Source organism: Genypterus blacodes, unplaced genomic scaffold (genome assembly GCF_046128005.1).
Source record: "Genypterus blacodes isolate CSIRO-AG114 ecotype Tasmania unplaced genomic scaffold, CSIRO-AGI_Gbla_v1 ptg000059l_1, whole genome shotgun sequence".
NCBI classification, from domain to species: Eukaryota; Metazoa; Chordata; class Actinopteri; order Ophidiiformes; family Ophidiidae; genus Genypterus; species Genypterus blacodes.
Window position 1 is genome coordinate 169,103 of NW_027466871.1, and position 17,580 is coordinate 186,682.

The window sequence follows — 17,580 nt, forward strand, 5'->3', positions numbered from 1 at the left end:
ACAACACACAGCTCTGTGAAGTCTATAAGACAGACGTAGAAGAGGAGTGTGTGACTCCCGATGATCTCATCTATGTCTGTTCCAAGTGATTATGCCTTTGAGCTACTGCAGCTCATCCAATTTGGTTCCCTCAGGCTTTTATGCCTCTTACAAAACACGGCTAATGTTTCATGGTGGAATTTGTTCTACCTCAAATGACGGCGCACCCAAAAAGGGTTTCTATTTAACCGGTACAGATTCCCTCCAGCGTCTCTGTAAACTTGTAAAACAGGAAGGAAATCAATTACCACAGCTCCCCTGTGCAGGATCTTTGTGGTTAAGGTTCAACCAACTCTTGGACTGTGATCAAAAATTGCACATCAATTTAGTCATTGTGCTGCGTGTCTTTCTAATGTTTTTTTCAGCTTAGTGTCCTTAAAGGAGGCGCTGGGGAGGGAGGCATTGACAAAATTGTTGTGGCAACAGGGCCTGGCTGCTTGGGAATTACACTTAATGCCTGTTATGTGAGTCTGGCTTGCGTGGAAGTGTTTTGTTAAATGAGCTTTTTTCAAATCCCCCTACAATTGCTGGTTGAGCGCGTAATGTTTATTATCACTGTACAGCCCAGCTAGACGAGGAGGACAGTGCGGTCCACGTCCCAGCCTCCTGTCAGACTGCCTGGACACGTATGGGCCTGTTCACGTCCCAAACACCAGGTTAGAACACACAAACTGCCACAAGTGTAACTCCACAGGTCACCGCCTAGCTCCTCCTGTATTTGCTCACCTGGCTGGTATATTTCTATGCTGATGTATTCTCTTATTAGCTGCAGGAGTATTTACATCCTGCTATAAAACCCTGTAACAAAAACATTGATTGTGATTTCCCCCTGCCCCCTCAGGTTGCATCAGTGTTTCCAGAGAGGCAGAGTGTGTGTGTGTGTTCACATGACCATCCCTATTTTTATAGCCACTGCTGTGACCGTGATCCAGGGTCAATGTTGTTGTTTTTGATTTTATCTCTGGTTGCAGAGTTGTTTTGATTGATTGTAAACCCTGATAAGTAGAAGTATTTCCACAAAGATGACCGTGCATACCACACACACACTCATTCATTAACTGTGTTCATGCAGGAACAATATAACCTCAGTGTGAGCTCCCCTGAGAAGCTGTCGATTCAAAACAAACCACCTCTGATAGATTTAACACAATGGCGTCCTTTTGTTGAAGCCCATAATGCATCGACACAATCGTACCGCGATGCGAGCAGCTACTGGCAGCGGTAGTTAGTACTCCAGCTGGATGGGGTTTGGATGATGGATGCTTTCTGCTTTGTGTGCTGCTGGCAGGAGGATCAGAGAGAGGCATGTTAGGAATGTGTGAGGCCAAACTGAGATCCATGAGAACAGGTGCAACAAGAAAATGATCCATGAATTAAAGGGACCAATCTGATAAGAGGACAAAGCTGTTTATGAAGTCTGATCCAGCAGCAACACCATCTCATGACGTTACCTGTGTGTGTGTGTGTGTGTGGGGGGGGGGGGGGGGGGGGGGGGGGAGTTTTGTGTATTTGTCTCAGGGCAGAGATGAAAGTGAGAACCCTGCAGGGAGACTTCATGAACTCCTCAGGTTATTCATGTGTTTACTTCTTTTTTTGCACGTCTGGGTCGTCTGGTCTTTTGAAGTACTCGTTCTCACAAACTTATGGTGACAAACTTACACACCCCATGTGGTGCTATTGTTCAACTGATCTACAAAACAGCTGGGGTCGCCTTTTGACCCTGATGCTTCTTGGTTATTTTGGGATAAAAGGCAACAACAACCTCAAACCTTGCGAAGAATTTATTGGCATAACTTTCCACATTTTATATTTCCTCCAGACCCGGGCGCTGTGTCCATGATACTGCCCTTCCCACCCGGCGCAGCTCAACCTGTAAAACACACGGTGCTGTACCTATTTTGCTAGATAATAACTCAGGCGTCAACATAGTTTCCATGGGCAGGTTTGGGTTTCCATACAAATCCAGTTTTCCAAGCAGGACCATCAATCTGAGGTCGTGACTGGGAGGCTTTGGGTGTGGGATGTTTGGAAATCATGGCGTGTCTACTCTGACGGTCCATATGGTGACGGTTCAGAGAGAATGCAGACACTACCTACTGTGAAAACACTTCAGTCGACCCCGCCTGAGTGAAATCTGAGGTCATTTTCAGACTGAAACAGGAATGACGCTCTTCTTTTAACACACAGGTGCTATAAATGCCTCAGGGTGATCAGGAGAGATGAACAAATGTATGGAAGCTTCTGACTCACTGCATACTCCCCGACATGTAATAACACTTCAACGTATTTCCACAGACGTACACACACACACACACACGCCGCTCACACCTCTGCTGTCTCATCTCTGGATCAGCCAGTGTGACCCAACGTGTGATGTAAACACAATATGGTGTCGCATTTATAGCAGATGACCTAATCAGTTTGAGGTGTGTTTTGCTGGTGTTCGGGATGTGTGGGAGGGTTTCATTCCTCAATCCTACGTCAGGCATTTACAGATATGACATAAACTCCTGAAATATGTACTAGATGTACCTCAGTGTACTACAGTGTAGGTTTGCATCATACTGAAGCTGAGTCACATTGTTACATTTCTTTAAAACGCATCACTGTTTGCTATTTCTTATTATTGAAGCAAACATTTTACATGACATTGTGAGTACACAAGGGAGGCAGTGGCTCAGTGGGTAGTGCTTCCGCTTGGGAACCGGAGGGTCACCGGCTCGAGCCCCTGCCGAGGTGCCCCTGAGCAAGGCACTGAACCCTCAATTGCTCCCCCCTCTGCGAAGGGTGGTAATGTAATGTAAGTCGCTTTGGATAAAAGCGTCTGCCAAATGATCGTAATGTAATGTAATGTAATGTAATGTACAATTGTAGGATATTTTGGAGATAATTTTTTATACAGTCAATCTCAAATTATCTGATAAATCTTTTGAAAAAGTGTGAAAATGTTTAGTTTTACAATTCTGACTTAAGACTACTAAAGTGTGTGTGTGTGTGTGTGTGTGTGTGTGTGTGACCTCTAGTCAGTCAGCTGACACCCGACATGGTGAAAATTAACAACCAGCTATGATTTAACATTTTTTTAACCGACAGTGTTTCAGATTTTGTAATGTACTGTTTTCTATATTTTAGGCTTCTGTTGGTTTTGTATTCATTTACAATTTGCTTAATCCAATCGAGTTGAGTTATATTGTGTTATGTTATGTTAAGCTCAGCTCAAACCTCTCATCATGCTTGGAACTGTAAAGTAAAGTCTTCACTAAATTGAATTCCAGGCTTAAAACAACTCAGCGAGCTTATGACCAATTAAAAACTAATGATCTCAATTATTTTTAAAATCACTGAGTTTAATTCCTCAATGTTCTCGTGCTTTGTAATCTTAGGAGTCACGCTTGTTTAATAGGTTCAGTCAGGTGTAAAAGTCTGTTCATAAATAATGTAAATGTAAAGTGAGCCGCGTGAACATCAGCCCGTGTTTGTCTTTGCTCTGTGGAGGATCAGACTCTGGAGCTGAAGGATTCCACGCGTGTTAAAGTCACGGTGATCTCTCAGGTGGGCCCAGTTGTTGTCGTTCCGCCCCCGAATCTCCACAGCGCCCTATTTGGCTCCGAGTGTGTGCGAGTGTCTATGGCTGTGTGTGTGTGGGGGTGTGGGCGGGCTGTTGTCACACGGTGACGTGAAAAGAAAGAGAGCCCGAGTGTACTCGAGGGACTGACTCTGATAACAGCAGCGGCTACTGGGCGCACACGCACACCTGCACACACACACACGCAGCAGCAGCAGCAACACAGCGGACCGGCGGCAGGGAAACATCGCGTTTTGCGTTTGAATCGTATTTATTAATTAATTTGTAGTTTATTTATTTATTTACCTCCAAGATGAGCGGAGGGTCGAGGAGTCTGTGCACTTTTGAGGACATTCGGACCCATGGCAGACACGCGGTGAGTGTTCACTTATATGTCTCTCTCTCTCTCTCCCTCTTTCTCTCTCTCTCTCTCTCTGTCTCTCGCTGTCTCTCCTGTTATTAATGAGTGGAACTTTAATTCTATCTAGCGATTCGGAACAAGTGCGTTTGCGTCTCGAACGTGTGCCTCCATGCGTAACGTGTGCGTGTGTGTGTTCGTATGGATGCGTTACAGGTGTGTGTGAACCCTCTGAACTCCGAGCTTATAGTGACATTTTGTTCTGTTTTACTTTGTTCTTTCTATTCTGATTTGTTAAAGGATCAAATCGGTCACTTATCTTCCATCTGTAACATTTAGCCAGCAGCAACTGAAGCGGAACACAGCTGTTTCAAAGTGCAGAATCAGGAGCTTGTTACGTGTTATGTAATGTCATGTTGTGTGTTTGGAATAACAAAACGCCTGAGGAGGGAAATCACCATAGAATAGACGGACTCGGATCTATTTAAAGCTTAAGCGTGATTCAAAGATCATAGACACGAGATGAAGATCCCTTTTAATCTCTTAACTTTAGACCTCATGCTTTCCTTAATGTGCAGGGTTTGAAGGTCAAGTTCCTTCAATATAACTTTGAATGTTTAACAGGAGCAAGCTGGACATCCTGTTCAGGCGTTGTCCTGTTTCAACTGATTTCTTTCTCAGCACCTGAATCTTGAAAACAGGTGCACAAGTGTTACAAGTGTGACTGACAGTATACATCAATTATACAGAATGAATACAAATGTAAAAGGAGAAAATGTATAGTGACACAAATGACTGTAGCAGCAGTTAGAGGAACAGTGTTTAACGTGTCTTTGTGTTAATGTGGAGGAAATGTTTCACACTCAGCAGGGGTTAAGACAAACTTATTCATTAATCAAACAAAGTCAAAGCTGACCAGGAAGTACACGGCCTTCTTGACACGTCTGAACACTCTGTGATTTGGTCCCAACACCAGTTATTACACTGTTGGTGTTTGGACTGAAGCAGAGATTCTGTGTGATCCTGACGCAGATCTGTAACGCAGAGCGGCTTCATCTGCTCTGAGTGGTGGCCTGTAGTAATTAAAGTATTAGTTCCACAACACACACACACACACACACGCAGACTGCAGCACCGTATGAGTCCAACTAACATCTGTGCCTGTGTCTGCTGCTCTCTGTCTGCATCATCTGAGCTCGTGACTGCCAGGTGTTAGGTTGTTAGGTTTGTGTGAAGACTCATACAGCAGAATCACTTTAATGTGCAGCTTTGCTTGTAAATGAGTCGTCGGTCGTCCTCATCCTCGCTTGTGGCGGTGGTGCTGATGCGTTAATCATTGACCCGGTTGATCAGTTAACTCTGGCTGTGCGTTATGTGGTTGCGGAGCAGCGAGACACTTTCACCTTATCAGCAACCTCCTGCTGAGCGAGAGCACACAGACCCACTGACCTGAACTGGCATTATGTCATCGCTGACAAATGGCACGGCAAAGAGCGATCAAATCCTCTTTTTATGTTAAATATAATCTAATATGTTGTCCTATAACATTCACTCTGCTGCAAATCAATGTGTCTGGACGTGTGAAGCTCTAGACTTCAGTATCAGTATCTGTTGTACGAGTGCCAGACCGGTCAAAGTGTACAAAGGGCTGAACCAATCACACACACATCATTAAACCATTAATTGTGATCAGGAATGTGAGGCAACAGAAACTCTCTCTGAGGTCAAGTTCCGTTTGAATGATGCTTGTATAATATTTAGACTGTAACTTTAATCTGCGCTGAATACATTTTCATCTTTATCAGAGACGAAGGCAAATATCCAAATATGAACCCACCCAGGTTCTTTACACGCGTGATCAGTCACACAGGTCAGGGGGAAGAAAGTTCAGAGGACACGCCACTTCAATACGGAATGGAAAACTTTGTGGCTTTTGTAGGACAGTGATCGTTCCTGCGTTTGTACCGTTTCAGGACAAATTGGTCACACTCACAGACACACTCACACTCACACTCACAGTCACAGTCGTACAATGTTCTGCAGGTTTGTGTGTTTGTAAGAAAGTATATTTAGAGGAACACATGTGGTCTCATCAGGCCTGTAGCTCTGCAGAATGGACTCTTGCGTGCAAAACTTTGTACTTTCTTGATGATGATGATGATGATGATGACAGATTAGATTGTTTACAGAAGTACGCCCTGTGTGTGTGTGTGTGTGTGTGTGTGTGTGTGTGTGTGTGTGTGTGTGTGTGTGTGTGTGTGTGTGTGTGTGTGTGTGTGTGTGTGTGTGTGTGTGTGTGTGTGTGTGTTTGTGTGTGTCCCACATATACAGGGGGTTTATGAAGCTACGTGAGGAAGAGGAGTGTACCAAATGCAGGCCTTCAGTTGTTGTTTTCCTGCTTTATTTGTGTGTTTATTGGAGACAGAATGACGGGAGCAGAGAAGATGATGCAGCGGCTCTGACCTCCAAACAAAACCAGCGCAAACGTTTCACAATAATCTCTCAAATTCCAGCTACGAAGACACAAAGACATCTATTTGGTTTCCCCACGTTGTGCCCTAACACACACTCTCACCTTCAGTCTGGGCTGATATCAGTGGCCCGTACAGAGGAGCAGAGGCCGTATGTGTGTGACTCATCTCTTGCAGACCCACTGCAGGTCTCACTTTATGACTTACGCACATAAACCTCCCTCTCACATGTGTGTCACTTCACACACACGGGCTCATCCCTTCCCGGTTCCCTACTTTACACTTTGCTTAACCTTTCTGTCGGTAAACACCGTTGGAGTGACGTTGACGTGAGATGACACCCTGCTGTGTGTCTCAACGTTAAGCTCTGAGAGGATTTACTCCTGAAAGAGACTGCAGGTAAACAACCGCCTGACACCCTGCGCTTGTTGGCTCACGCACACACACACACTCATGGGGTTGTTTTGCACCGCGCTTGAACAAAAGACAAATATAATATCTGTTCAACAGGTTGGCGGAACGAGAGTATGAGACGGATAGACTGATTTATACGGCGGTCCAGTTAACACACACACACACACACACACACACACACACACACACACACACACACACACACACACACACACACACACACACACACACACACACACACACACACACACACACACACACACACACACACAGTAAGCTTGTGGAGGCTACAGTTGCACCCAGAGGGACTCCAAGTTATTTTATGATGTAATGTGTGTAATTCTCTCTATATGAGATCATATGGATCAGTCAGGGACCTTCAGCCACGATGATCTCCTCCACCTGAGGCTGCAGCTTTGGACTCACTGTGCCCCTCTGTGCCTTTGTGCCCATTGTGTGTGTGTGTCTGTGTGTGGACCCATCAGCATGGACGCTCTCTGTTTGTCCAGTGTCAGATTACTGCCCCATTGGAAAAGGTAGCATGGTGTACTTTAGTGTGTGTGTGTGTGTGTGCGTCACATCCCTCTGGCAGCGTTATTTGTGCTCCCAGAAAGTCTAGAATTACTGGTTGGCTTTGAAGGCGGCACAGGCGGCAGTTTTTGTGTGGATATAAAGGAGAGAAAACAAGGGAGGGAGGGCGAGAGAGAGAGAGAGAGGGAGAGAGAGAGGAAGGGAGAGATACATGTAAGTGGCCCAGAGCAGACAGAGGATTAGTCGGAGTCTTTGTGTTCCTGTGAAGGAGCAGAGAACTTTGTATAAAGATGAATTCCTCCACAACAAGGCTCTCACTGTTCCCTCTCTCCTCCTCTCCTCTCCTCTCCTCCCCCTCTGTCTCCCCTAAACGCTCTCGGCCTCTCAGGTGTCTGCAATCTGAGACACAAGTGCAGTGAAAGAGAGGGAATTTTGCTTTCGATTCCCTTAGTTTGGTTTGTTGCAGTGGGACCACCCAGTCTATCTGCTGTTCCCGCTTCCTGTCCGGTAGATTCAGCTTCAGTTTCACTCTCTATTGTTTCACGTTTCCTCCCTGAGCAGCCGGACACCCTGCCTGACCTTTGGAGCCTCTGAGCACCCTTTCGCTTCGCATCCATCCCAGTCTGGGTAATGTCAAAGGCCTGGAACGTCTGTCTGCGGCTGCCTTCCTCCTCCTCTTCATCGCCTCCACACAGTGGGAAAGATCACAGATAGAATTTCTCCTTTCAGTTTTCATTCACACACTAAACTCCACAGCACTGTGGCTTTTGTCTCACATGCTGTGTAAAGGAAGCGTATTGAAATAGACAAAACAGGGTTGAACACACATTAAGACAAACACACACACACACACACACACACGAGGGCTGAGGGATTATCTGTTTCTGTGCATATTAAAATCGCAAAGTCAAAGTGCTGTAATTATCTCACTTTAAGAAGTTTAAAAGGTGAAAGTGTGCAAGTAGACGCACACACACATACATACACACACACACACACACACACACACACACACAATAACAAGGGTGTGAGCAGTATAGCACATGCTCATTAAAAACAGCACCACACACCTTTTCAATGTGATCACAACATCGGTTCAAACAATCACACACACACACACACACTCTTATGATGTTTATGATCACCTGGGAAACGGGCCAAAATCCTATCCTTTCTTTACGTACTACTTATTAACCGATTAGGGATTATTAATCAGGCGTGCAAGTTTGTGTTTACGGTGTGGGTGTGTGTGTGTGTGTATGTATCGGTCTGTCCCGTGTCTCAGACTTTGGCATGGACCTAAACACAGCAACAAAAGGACACATTGGCTGGAATGTGTTACGCAACGTCCTCGACCTCCTCCCTCACATCCTTCACACTGATATGCACGCACACACACACTCATGGGTCTGGGTTGTAAGGGGCGGGGGGCTCCCTATGCTTGGCAGACACATAAACACACACACACACTTTCATCCCAGTCCACAATCTTTTCCTGACGCTCCTCCAGGTTTGTGTATTTAACTTTTTAAAGGTTTCTTGGCTATTGTCTGGATTTGAGCGTGTGTGTGTGTCTGTGTGTTACGTCCGCAGGTTGTTTGGACTCTGATTTACTCCTCCTGTTTGGACCGTCCTCATACCAAAAAGTTTACTGCCACTGGGAGCTTTCGTTTCCTTGGAAACATTCCGTCTTGTTTGACAGGACATTTTCTTCCCACTTTTTTCAGAAACCCACCCAGAGCTTCCAATTGGCTCAGAGCGTCTCGAGAATTTCCACATAAGTCCTTATGACGTCTGCAGTGCGATGATTTAAATGAAACAATCTGTCTCTGTGTGCGTCTGTCTCTCTGCTCCCCCGTCTCAGTATGACTCAGTCTCTCCTCTTTTCCTCCCGCTCCTGCTCAAAATAGTCAGTGACTCTCCATCGCCTGACAGAAGCTCTGTGGACTCAAAGCCTCTTCTCCTTTCTTCATTGCGTTCCTTAGGAAGGCCGCAGGCGAGTGAGGCTCACGCTGCACGAGCAGAACCAGGCAGACTGGAGCGCCGAGCAACCCAGAGACAAGGTAAGGACCTCCTGTGCCCTCTCACACACAGACTCACACACACAGACACACTCTGGGCTTTAACAGAGCGATGGGTGAAGTCCTGGATATCAGGGCAGAAGGAGCTTGAGGGGAGTGAGTGAGGTTTGACTCTTAAAATACAAAGTCAAACTGGAATGAATTGAAAATGGGGCGAACCTGAGACAGGAGGTTACAAGCTTATAACTGTGATGCAAGAAAGTATAAATGATCTCTATTTCTCTTTTCACATCATTGTTCTTTTAGATGAGGATCAAATCTTATTAACTCTGTCCAGCTAGTTACTTTTCATTTCTCCATGTGTGTGTACCACATCGCAGACGTGCGTATGTGTGTGTGTATATCAGCTTTTCCGCAGCGTGTTTCTACACACGGAACTTCTCAAAACATCTATTGTTCTACCAAATTCAGCGCCAAAGTAGTAAAAACAAAATGAGGCCACCAGAGGAGCAGAGTTACATAACGTCCCCCCCCCCCACCCTCTGCTGTCCGTCCCTCCCTCCCTCACATGGGTCTGACCGCGTCCCCCGGCCCCCCGCTCTCCCCCCCCTCCCAACAGAGCACCAGATGTTTGGGGGTTATTGGAGGTCTCCATAGCGATTATGGCTAAATGTCCCAGCCCGCTGATGATATCATGGACCTTTGGTGAGACTGAAGGACGTCTCTTTGCACTGATGGGCGTCTTCACAATGTTGTTTTGCAGTTCTGAGCTGCTCCAGCTTCACTGCAGCACAGGGACTTCATTCATATTCATGGTTTGCATAGTTGCTCTGCATGTCATATCTGGAAACACGTCGCACCGAGCCGCCAACTGTTTACTGACTGTTTGACTGACTGTTTGACTGACTGTTTACCAAGACACTTCCTAACTCCGCCCCCTTTGATCTTTAGCCAATCGGACGTGCATTTGCGCTGGTGCAGCCGGCCAGTGAGAGGACAGATTTCACCTCCCACCCAGAGAAATCTCAAGAAGAGCAGGTGGAGGTCATCAAAGTGGGTGTGGCACATAGTGTGTGTGTGTGTGTGTGTGTGTGTGTGTGTGTGTGTGTGTGTATACCCGTGTTTACGTGTTTTGCTCTCTGTTGTAGGTGTATCTTGACGCCCGGAGACAAGAACAGAAGACACACCAGGAGAGTCTGAAGATGCTGTCGGATGAAGTTTCACAGATCCAAGAGGTCAGATTCTCCTCCTGACCCTCCCACTCATTCACACACACACACACACACACACACTCTCGCTCCTCCTTTCACTCCGTTTATATAAGGATTTGCATGTCAGGCTCATGTAAATTCCTGTTTCTGTCTCCATCTGCCTCCATCTGTTCCCCTGTGTTGATTCAGACGCAGCAGTGTGTTTATCAATGCACAAGTTCAGCCTGAAACTGACTGATAGTGTTTCTGTCATGTATATATTGTCATGTAATCCTGCATCCTGTATGTGTGTGTGCTCGCCCCCTCACTGCCATCTGTGTTTCTCTTAGGTGAGATATTGTCTGAAAACACTGAGGGAGCAGATGGCATCCAAAAACAAGGTGGGTCTATTTCCAGACACTTTGTTCTGACCGTCACCATTGTTGACTCACATCCTTTGTGCTGCGTGGCATTTCCTGAGTCTCGCTCATCTCCATCTGTGGCTCTTTCCTCCCTCGCTTCCTCCGCTTCTCCGTCCAGTCGGGCACTAATGGGTGGAAGATCAGCGCTCCGTTCAAGAAGAGCTCTTCGTCCGCCGCTAAGGGAGCAGCCAAAGCCGAGGTGAGGGGTTTGAGTATATACACAATATTTACAATATCTACGCTGCAGCAGTGATCTAGTGTTGTGCACCCATAGTCTATTGTGTGTGTGTGCAGTCTGTGTGTGATATTGTGAGCCTGCCAGTGTGGTTCATGTACCGGTAAAGCGATCCTGTCAGTCGCCTCCCAGGGGCAGAAAGCAGGTGTATTGTTAGAGAGACAAACGCAGGTGTGCTGCTGATTCCAGGCCTAACAGAATTGAAGTGAAGGCAGAGAGCTGCTTGCACCCCGGGGTGTTTGAATATGTGTCAGAGCCAGTCTAGCACACTCTGTTCCCTCTGCCTGTGCCATGTGTTATTGTGTTCAGGTCCTCATCATTGTTCCCAGCATTCCACGCATGTTTCATCCTTTAATAGTTTTGTTGCCGTCTTTGAGCCGCACACTTAAAGCTGTAATCCTCGTCGGCGATGTTTTGTGCGCCGCGGAACAGAACAGACCTGACAAACAACGTGGCATTCAGCACTTTTTTTTGTCTAGTTCAGTTATTTTCTCAGTGTTTACATCATTTAGCCATGAATCATTTTATGTCAGGCTGCGATCCAACTTGAGCTACGACACTGACGCGCCCTTTTTACTACAATAGCCTGACTGACTGAGCTTGCTTTGCAGTATCGCTTCACTTCTCAATGACAACAAGATCTATTTTGAGGAATCATTGCTAACGTGTAAGCACACACACACACACAGACGTGACATAGTTTTCCTAATAGTGCTTTTGTTCTCTATCAGGAAGTGGATGATGAAGCAGAGAGAAACAAACTGAGGGAAGTCAGTAAGCGCCTTTATGCTCAGCTCCAGGAAGCTGAGAAGAAACACCAGGAGGAGAAAGAGAGACTGCAGGTAACACAAGCCAAGTTTCATGATGTCATACGATACATGGTGACTTATCCAGTGTGTTCGGTTTCCATATTTGAAAGAAACTAAAAGAACATGAACATGATTTCTGCTCCAGGCTGAAGGCAGCGATCTGAGGCACCGACTGAGCGACCAGGAGGAGAAGTTAAGAAACACTGAAGATGCGGTGGAACGCAAAGACCAACGTGTTGATGAGCTCCAGAGGCTGCTGGGAGGGATGGAGCAGGAGAGCGCCACCTTGAGGGAGGAGATCAGAGACAGGGAAGACGAACTGTGGGAACTGCGCAGGATCAGAGAGGAGGGTCAGAGGCACAATGACAGGTCAGCTGATACAGAGAGTGTGTGTGTGAGTGTCAGTCAGTCAGAACAGTCGGCTGTAACTGCTGTGTGTGTGTGGCTTTGTAGGACAGAGCAGTTGGAGAAGGAGGTGGCTGTTTTGAGAGAGAAGATCCACCATCTGGATGATATGCTGAAATGTCAGCAGAGGAAAGTCAGACACATGATTGAACAGGTGAGACGCACACGAGAGGCTCTAAAGTCAACACACGTCTGGCTGCTTGTATTGGCTCAGAGCTTGACTGTGTGTTTGCTCCTCTCTCTCACAGCTCCAGAACTCCCGCATGGTGATCCAGGAGCGGGACCGCGTGATCAGAGAGTTGGAGGAGAAGGTTGCTTTCTTACAGGCTGAGGTGAGGATCCACGATTGACTTCTGCTATAAATAGTTGGCGTTTGTGTGAAAACAAATAGTAGGTGTGGTGTAATAGACCCCTGCCATTTGACCTCTGACCCCTCCCGTGTTTGCAGAACCGAGAAATGCATGATCAGATGGACTACTTCCTCGGAGAGCAAAGGTCAAACGCCTACCTGTCCTCAGAGCGCAACCCCCAGATTGTCTACAGGTAAATTTCATCTCACACAACCAAATCTGCCATTACTCATCGAATTTGCTCACTAAGGCCTCATCAATCGATCAAATCAATACATTCTTCTTCCTGTTCTTCTCCAGTAAACCAATCAAACTGTCCAACTCCGCCAACAAGCCGCTGCCGTTCATCAAAGTTATCGAGATCAAGTCGTGAGCGAGGAGACACGGTAACGGGGGTGAAGGGAGTGAAGGGAGTGAAGGGCTCAGAGCCTTTCAGCTGAATCAGGCTGAAGCCAAGCAGCAGCCTGGCTAACAACTATGATCACATCCATGTCTGCAACGTTCAAGTTCAGATCCCTCGACGTCCACTGAGCTTTTAAACCAATCGTGAAGGAAGTGGCACAGCGTGTTTGTCAGCACACACACACACCTGCCCTTGTTTGGTTTATCTGAGTATGTGCCTAATGAATGCAAGCGTGCGTGCGTGTGTGTGTTGTGTGTGAGTGTGTTTTTTAACGTGCATACATGATGAAGTTTTGTGGTTCAGCTGATCTGCATGTGAAGGTTTACACGTTGCATGTTGGTGTCAAGTTCCCTATTTCCTGCCGTGTTTTAATGACTTTAATGAGCTTTGACTCCATGACATCAGTCCCACTGTGAAATGTTCCAGAGATGGTAAAGAAAGGATAAACTCCACACCTGTAGCATCCATGTTACTAACCAAACACACACTAACCTGCAGCCGACTGGAGACTGATCTCATTATTACAGTGATGACAACATGTATAGATCTGTGTGTGTGTGTGTGTGTGTGTGTATAAATCTGTGTACATAAACCCAGCAGTGTGACTCCTGTAGTTGGTGCTCATTAGATCCCTTTGTGTACTCGTCCGTCCTTGACCTCTCCGCTCACCTTTGTGCGGTGTGAACTTTTGACCTTTAAATTCTGACTGCACCTACATAGGTTTACTTTAAGGGCTATTTATTTTGTGCATTAATACGCCCCTAACATGACGATACATTGGATCACTCCACAGAAGGAAGAATGAAGCTAATAACAATTATCATCATTAAAACTGTAATTATTTCAAATATTTTAGTTGAGCATTTCAGGTTCTTGCCGGTCTGAGCAGTTATATTGTACAGTTTCAATGTGATTTAATGTTTTCTTTCTAACAAGATCATTTTTTCTTCTTTGTATTTATTTATTTTCAATAAAAACTAGAGATTGTGGGATGAGATTCTGTATATTTCTGTGTGTTCCGGCTCGGATTTAGCTAGTGTGCTTGGGGCGCCCCCTGTTGGACACTACGGGTATTACAAACGACATCGAACACTCCTGTTTCAACACTTTATTTGGTTGGCATCTAGTACAGTAAACACACCGCGGAGACTAAGATCATTCATCAAAATGGCTCCCTGTTAGCTCTTAGTCCCAAACAAAAACACACACGTACACACACGTACACACACACACACGCACGCACGCGGCTGGGACAGCAGGGGGCAGTCTAATACAGAGTCAAGAAATAGACTGCCCCCCCTCAAAACAAATAACACATCTCATTCAGAGCGCATTAATAACGCTCTGGAATACTTTAAATCACATTGCACTGAGATAAGTAATCAAAGTAAAAAGCACTTAAAATATTAGGATTCATTCTCTCCTAGTATGGCTTCTGTAAAACAAATGTTTAAGGCTACAAAACAGGCTGACAAACTCATTCCGCAGCAAAATGAACACTTGGACACACTCATTAACACGTCATCATTTCCTATTGTAACAGTTTTAAAACCATGGTAACTATGAGCAGGTTTGAACACAGCTGGTTAACGTAACACATCTGCATAGGCCTTTGTGCAATAAATACTGATTGTCTGATGCCATTGCATAGCTGATAATAGCTCTGGATTTGTTTTTGGTCAAATCAACCCTAAACAAGACATCTTCTCCATACCCAACCCACATAGAGCACTAACGCATGCACTAATGCAGGATATACAGTTCATATGCTACACTTAGCTTTAAAGTTGAAGTAAAGGCAGTAGTCTGATATGCAAAGTAATTGTGTAGGCAGTGTTTACCTCTAACTTCATTCTAACAGTATATGTGCGTAACAGTAACAGTGCTGCCACCTACGGGCGCTTTGACCGTCCCCTCCGTCCGTCAGAACGTGCTCTCCAACGTGTTGTAGTTGTCTTTGAAGTTTTTCAGCTCCAGGAAGTGTCTGGGACGCTTGAGGTAGGTGGTTTGGGTGGGGGAGGTGGAGCTGGGAGGTTCTGTGGTACTGGTGAGGTCTTTGGCTGCAGACTGGTGATGGTGACTCAGAGTGCTGCTGCTGTTGCTGCTGCTGCTGCTGCTGCTGCTGCCGGCGTGAGACTTTACACTGAGAAGACAAAGAGAGAGAGAGAGAGAGAGAGAGAGAGAGAGAGAGAGAGAGACGGATTTTCCCCAGGCCAGTTATTAACATTCCATGTTGGGTTTAGCAGGAGGAAAATCTGTAAGGGAAGAGAGAAGTGCAGAGGGGGGAGGTGGTGTTTACTCACAGCGAGGCCAAGTCTGTCAGAGCTTCCTGGTATTTCAAAAACTCTGCTTCACCAAACGCCTACAGAAAAGACAAAGAGTTTTAAGGCTCGATTGTGTTTGACTTTGTTTGTCGTCCTTAATTTGTCTCTCTTGCTCCCAAAAGTTGCTGTAAACACACAGAGACACACCTCTGCTCCGTGCCGTGCTTTGTTGTAACCGTCCAGCACTTTGTCAATAACAGAACTTTGGCTACTTCGGAAAAGGCAGTGGGAATTCCGCAGCTGCAGAAGCCAGGACCGGAATCTTTTCCCGGTCACGGTGGTGGAGGAGCCACCGAGTTCACGGAAAGGCAAATCTGTTGGCAAAAAAGTAAAGTTAACACTGGCAGCAGAGAAGCATCAGTCAAGAGGAGCGAAGCAACAGCCGTGACAGCTGATCTCACCTGTGTCTCTGATGGCGTCCAGTGCTTTCATCCTGAACAAGTAATCACAGGAACCTGCAATACACACAAACACACACCTGGCGTGTTAACAGGTGCATGACAGAAGTTTGGGTATGACATGAGTGTGTGTGTGTGTGTGTGTGTGTGTGTGTGTGTGCGTGTGTGCGTGCGTCTCTCACCAGGCTGTTCTTGGAGCTTTAGCCGGTCATCATCTGGGGACAGCAGACGCGGCTCAAAGTGGATCTTCTGGACCTGGCTCAGTTTGGAGTCAATGATTTGTCTCAGCTCCTACAGCACACACACACACACACACACACACACACACACACACACACACACACACACACAGAACTGATTGTGATGCTTGTGTATCTATAGTAGATAGTATTTGGGTTGATGTGTGTGTTAGATTATTGCTCCTGTCATCAATCTGTCAGGCTGAGAATTTATCAATCAACCCTTGTATTGTAGTCACAAAATGAAACGTCATCAGACTCCTGGTCTCTGGTGTGTGTGTGTGTGTGTGTGTGTGCGCGCGTGTGTGTGTGTGTTACCTTGTGAGCATTGTGACCGAGGGGCACGTGCGGGCCTCTGCGAGACTTCATAGCAAACCTCATAATTTGTCTTTTCACAAAGATGAACAGCAACACAAACACCTGGAAGCGAACCAAGAGTGAGTGAAGCCTGAGCTGAGTGACGTCACTGGATACAAATCAAGGCACTAACGACCGATCGGGATCAACGCCTCCAATTACACATTAAAAACAGACTCACCAGGCTTCCGTAGGCCATGACGAGCACTACGTTGACACTTGACATAGGAGAGTCGCCCCGCATGTTGACAGATTTCGCCGATTTCTACCAAGCCAGAACATCAAAGCGCGTCCAGCAGAGTAAAGTTCTAAAGGCACACGGTGTCATACAAGATGTCGCTTTACAAAAACACGAACACGAAGCTAAACGCTGAACCAAACACAAAGAATGGGGAAGTTCAGTTCCACATATTTGGGTGCTTGTCGCTACATTGCGCTGCCTGCCGCCGGGTTTGTTGACTTCCGTGATGGTCACGTGGTTGATGTCGCCGGTTGTGACGTTTCATGGATTCTTCCGCCATCTGCTGTTTGAAAACGACTTCACAACGGTCACACCCAAGAAACAAACAAACAAAACATCAAACAGCGTCAACCTGGCGGAAGTTCCGCACCGACCCATTCACAGGAAATGTGTGTGTGTGTGTGTGTGTGTGTGTGTGTTCCCTTGATTCTGAGCTGCCCTACTGAGTAAATACTACAAGTTGTCCTTTGTCAGCGTCCACCATCGCACAACTGTAGTGCTGTGTCACATGGTGTGTTAATCATGGGAACTGTCAGTCCTACACCCTGAGGAATGAGCACCAGTGTGTGTGTGTGTGTGTGTGTGTGTGTGTGTGTGTGTGTGAGGGAGGCCATCATTTGCATCCATGCAGCAGAGACAGTGAGCGCCATTCTTCTGTCAGGAACAGGGTGTGTGTGTGTGTGTGTGTGTGTGTGTGGAAGTCGTGCTCAAACTATTAACCTGCACTCTTAGGCTTATCTCTGTCCTGATTGGACCTCATAACCCTCCAACATGTCTCTGAGGGTCAGTATTGATTGGAACATTTGAT

The 17,580-nt window shown here is 46.3% G+C and overlaps 2 protein-coding genes across 2 annotated transcripts; one reads left to right on the forward strand and one right to left on the reverse strand.

The window, feature by feature from the left end:
• Window positions 1-3,749: 3,749 nt before the first annotated feature.
• On the forward strand, window positions 3,750-14,208 carry tuft1a (tuftelin 1a). The gene is made up of 12 exons (XM_076153839.1): window positions 3,750-3,980; window positions 9,364-9,441; window positions 10,351-10,452; window positions 10,548-10,634; window positions 10,940-10,990; window positions 11,130-11,210; window positions 11,978-12,088; window positions 12,201-12,424; window positions 12,509-12,614; window positions 12,709-12,792; window positions 12,909-13,003; window positions 13,111-14,208. Exons 1-12 carry the CDS (start codon window positions 3,918-3,920, stop codon window positions 13,181-13,183), a joined length of 1,155 nt encoding a protein of 384 aa, XP_076009954.1. The 5' UTR covers window positions 3,750-3,917; the 3' UTR covers window positions 13,184-14,208.
• A 104-nt stretch (window positions 14,209-14,312) lies between these two features.
• Window positions 14,313-17,149, reverse strand: ltap1 (lipid transport auxiliary protein 1). Its single transcript, XM_076153780.1, has 7 exons — window positions 16,713-17,149; window positions 16,493-16,594; window positions 16,118-16,226; window positions 15,939-15,992; window positions 15,685-15,851; window positions 15,517-15,575; window positions 14,313-15,356 (listed from the first exon to the last, which is right to left on the reverse strand). The coding sequence occupies exons 1-7, from the start codon at window positions 16,773-16,775 to the stop codon at window positions 15,137-15,139; spliced, it is 774 nt and encodes a 257-aa protein (XP_076009895.1). The 5' UTR covers window positions 16,776-17,149; the 3' UTR covers window positions 14,313-15,136.
• Window positions 17,150-17,580: the final 431 nt, after the last annotated feature.

Bases quoted from the DNA above. Each gene is read 5' to 3' on its own strand.
- tuft1a (XM_076153839.1), top strand. From the start codon at position 3,918: ATGAGCGGAGGGTCGAGGAGTCTGTGCACTTTTGAGGACATTCGGACC. The intron at 10,635-10,939 runs GTCAGATTCTCC...TGTTTCTCTTAG, and splicing joins AAGTTTCACAGATCCAAGAG to GTGAGATATTGTCTGAAAAC. The intron at 12,793-12,908 runs GTGAGGATCCAC...CCGTGTTTGCAG, and splicing joins TTGCTTTCTTACAGGCTGAG to AACCGAGAAATGCATGATCA.
- ltap1 (XM_076153780.1), bottom strand. From the start codon at position 16,775: ATGCGGGGCGACTCTCCTATGTCAAGTGTCAACGTAGTGCTCGTCATG. The intron at 16,227-16,492 runs GTAACACACACA...TGTGTGCTGTAG, and splicing joins TCGGTCACAATGCTCACAAG to GAGCTGAGACAAATCATTGA. The intron at 15,852-15,938 runs GTGAGATCAGCT...TTTTGCCAACAG, and splicing joins GGACGCCATCAGAGACACAG to ATTTGCCTTTCCGTGAACTC.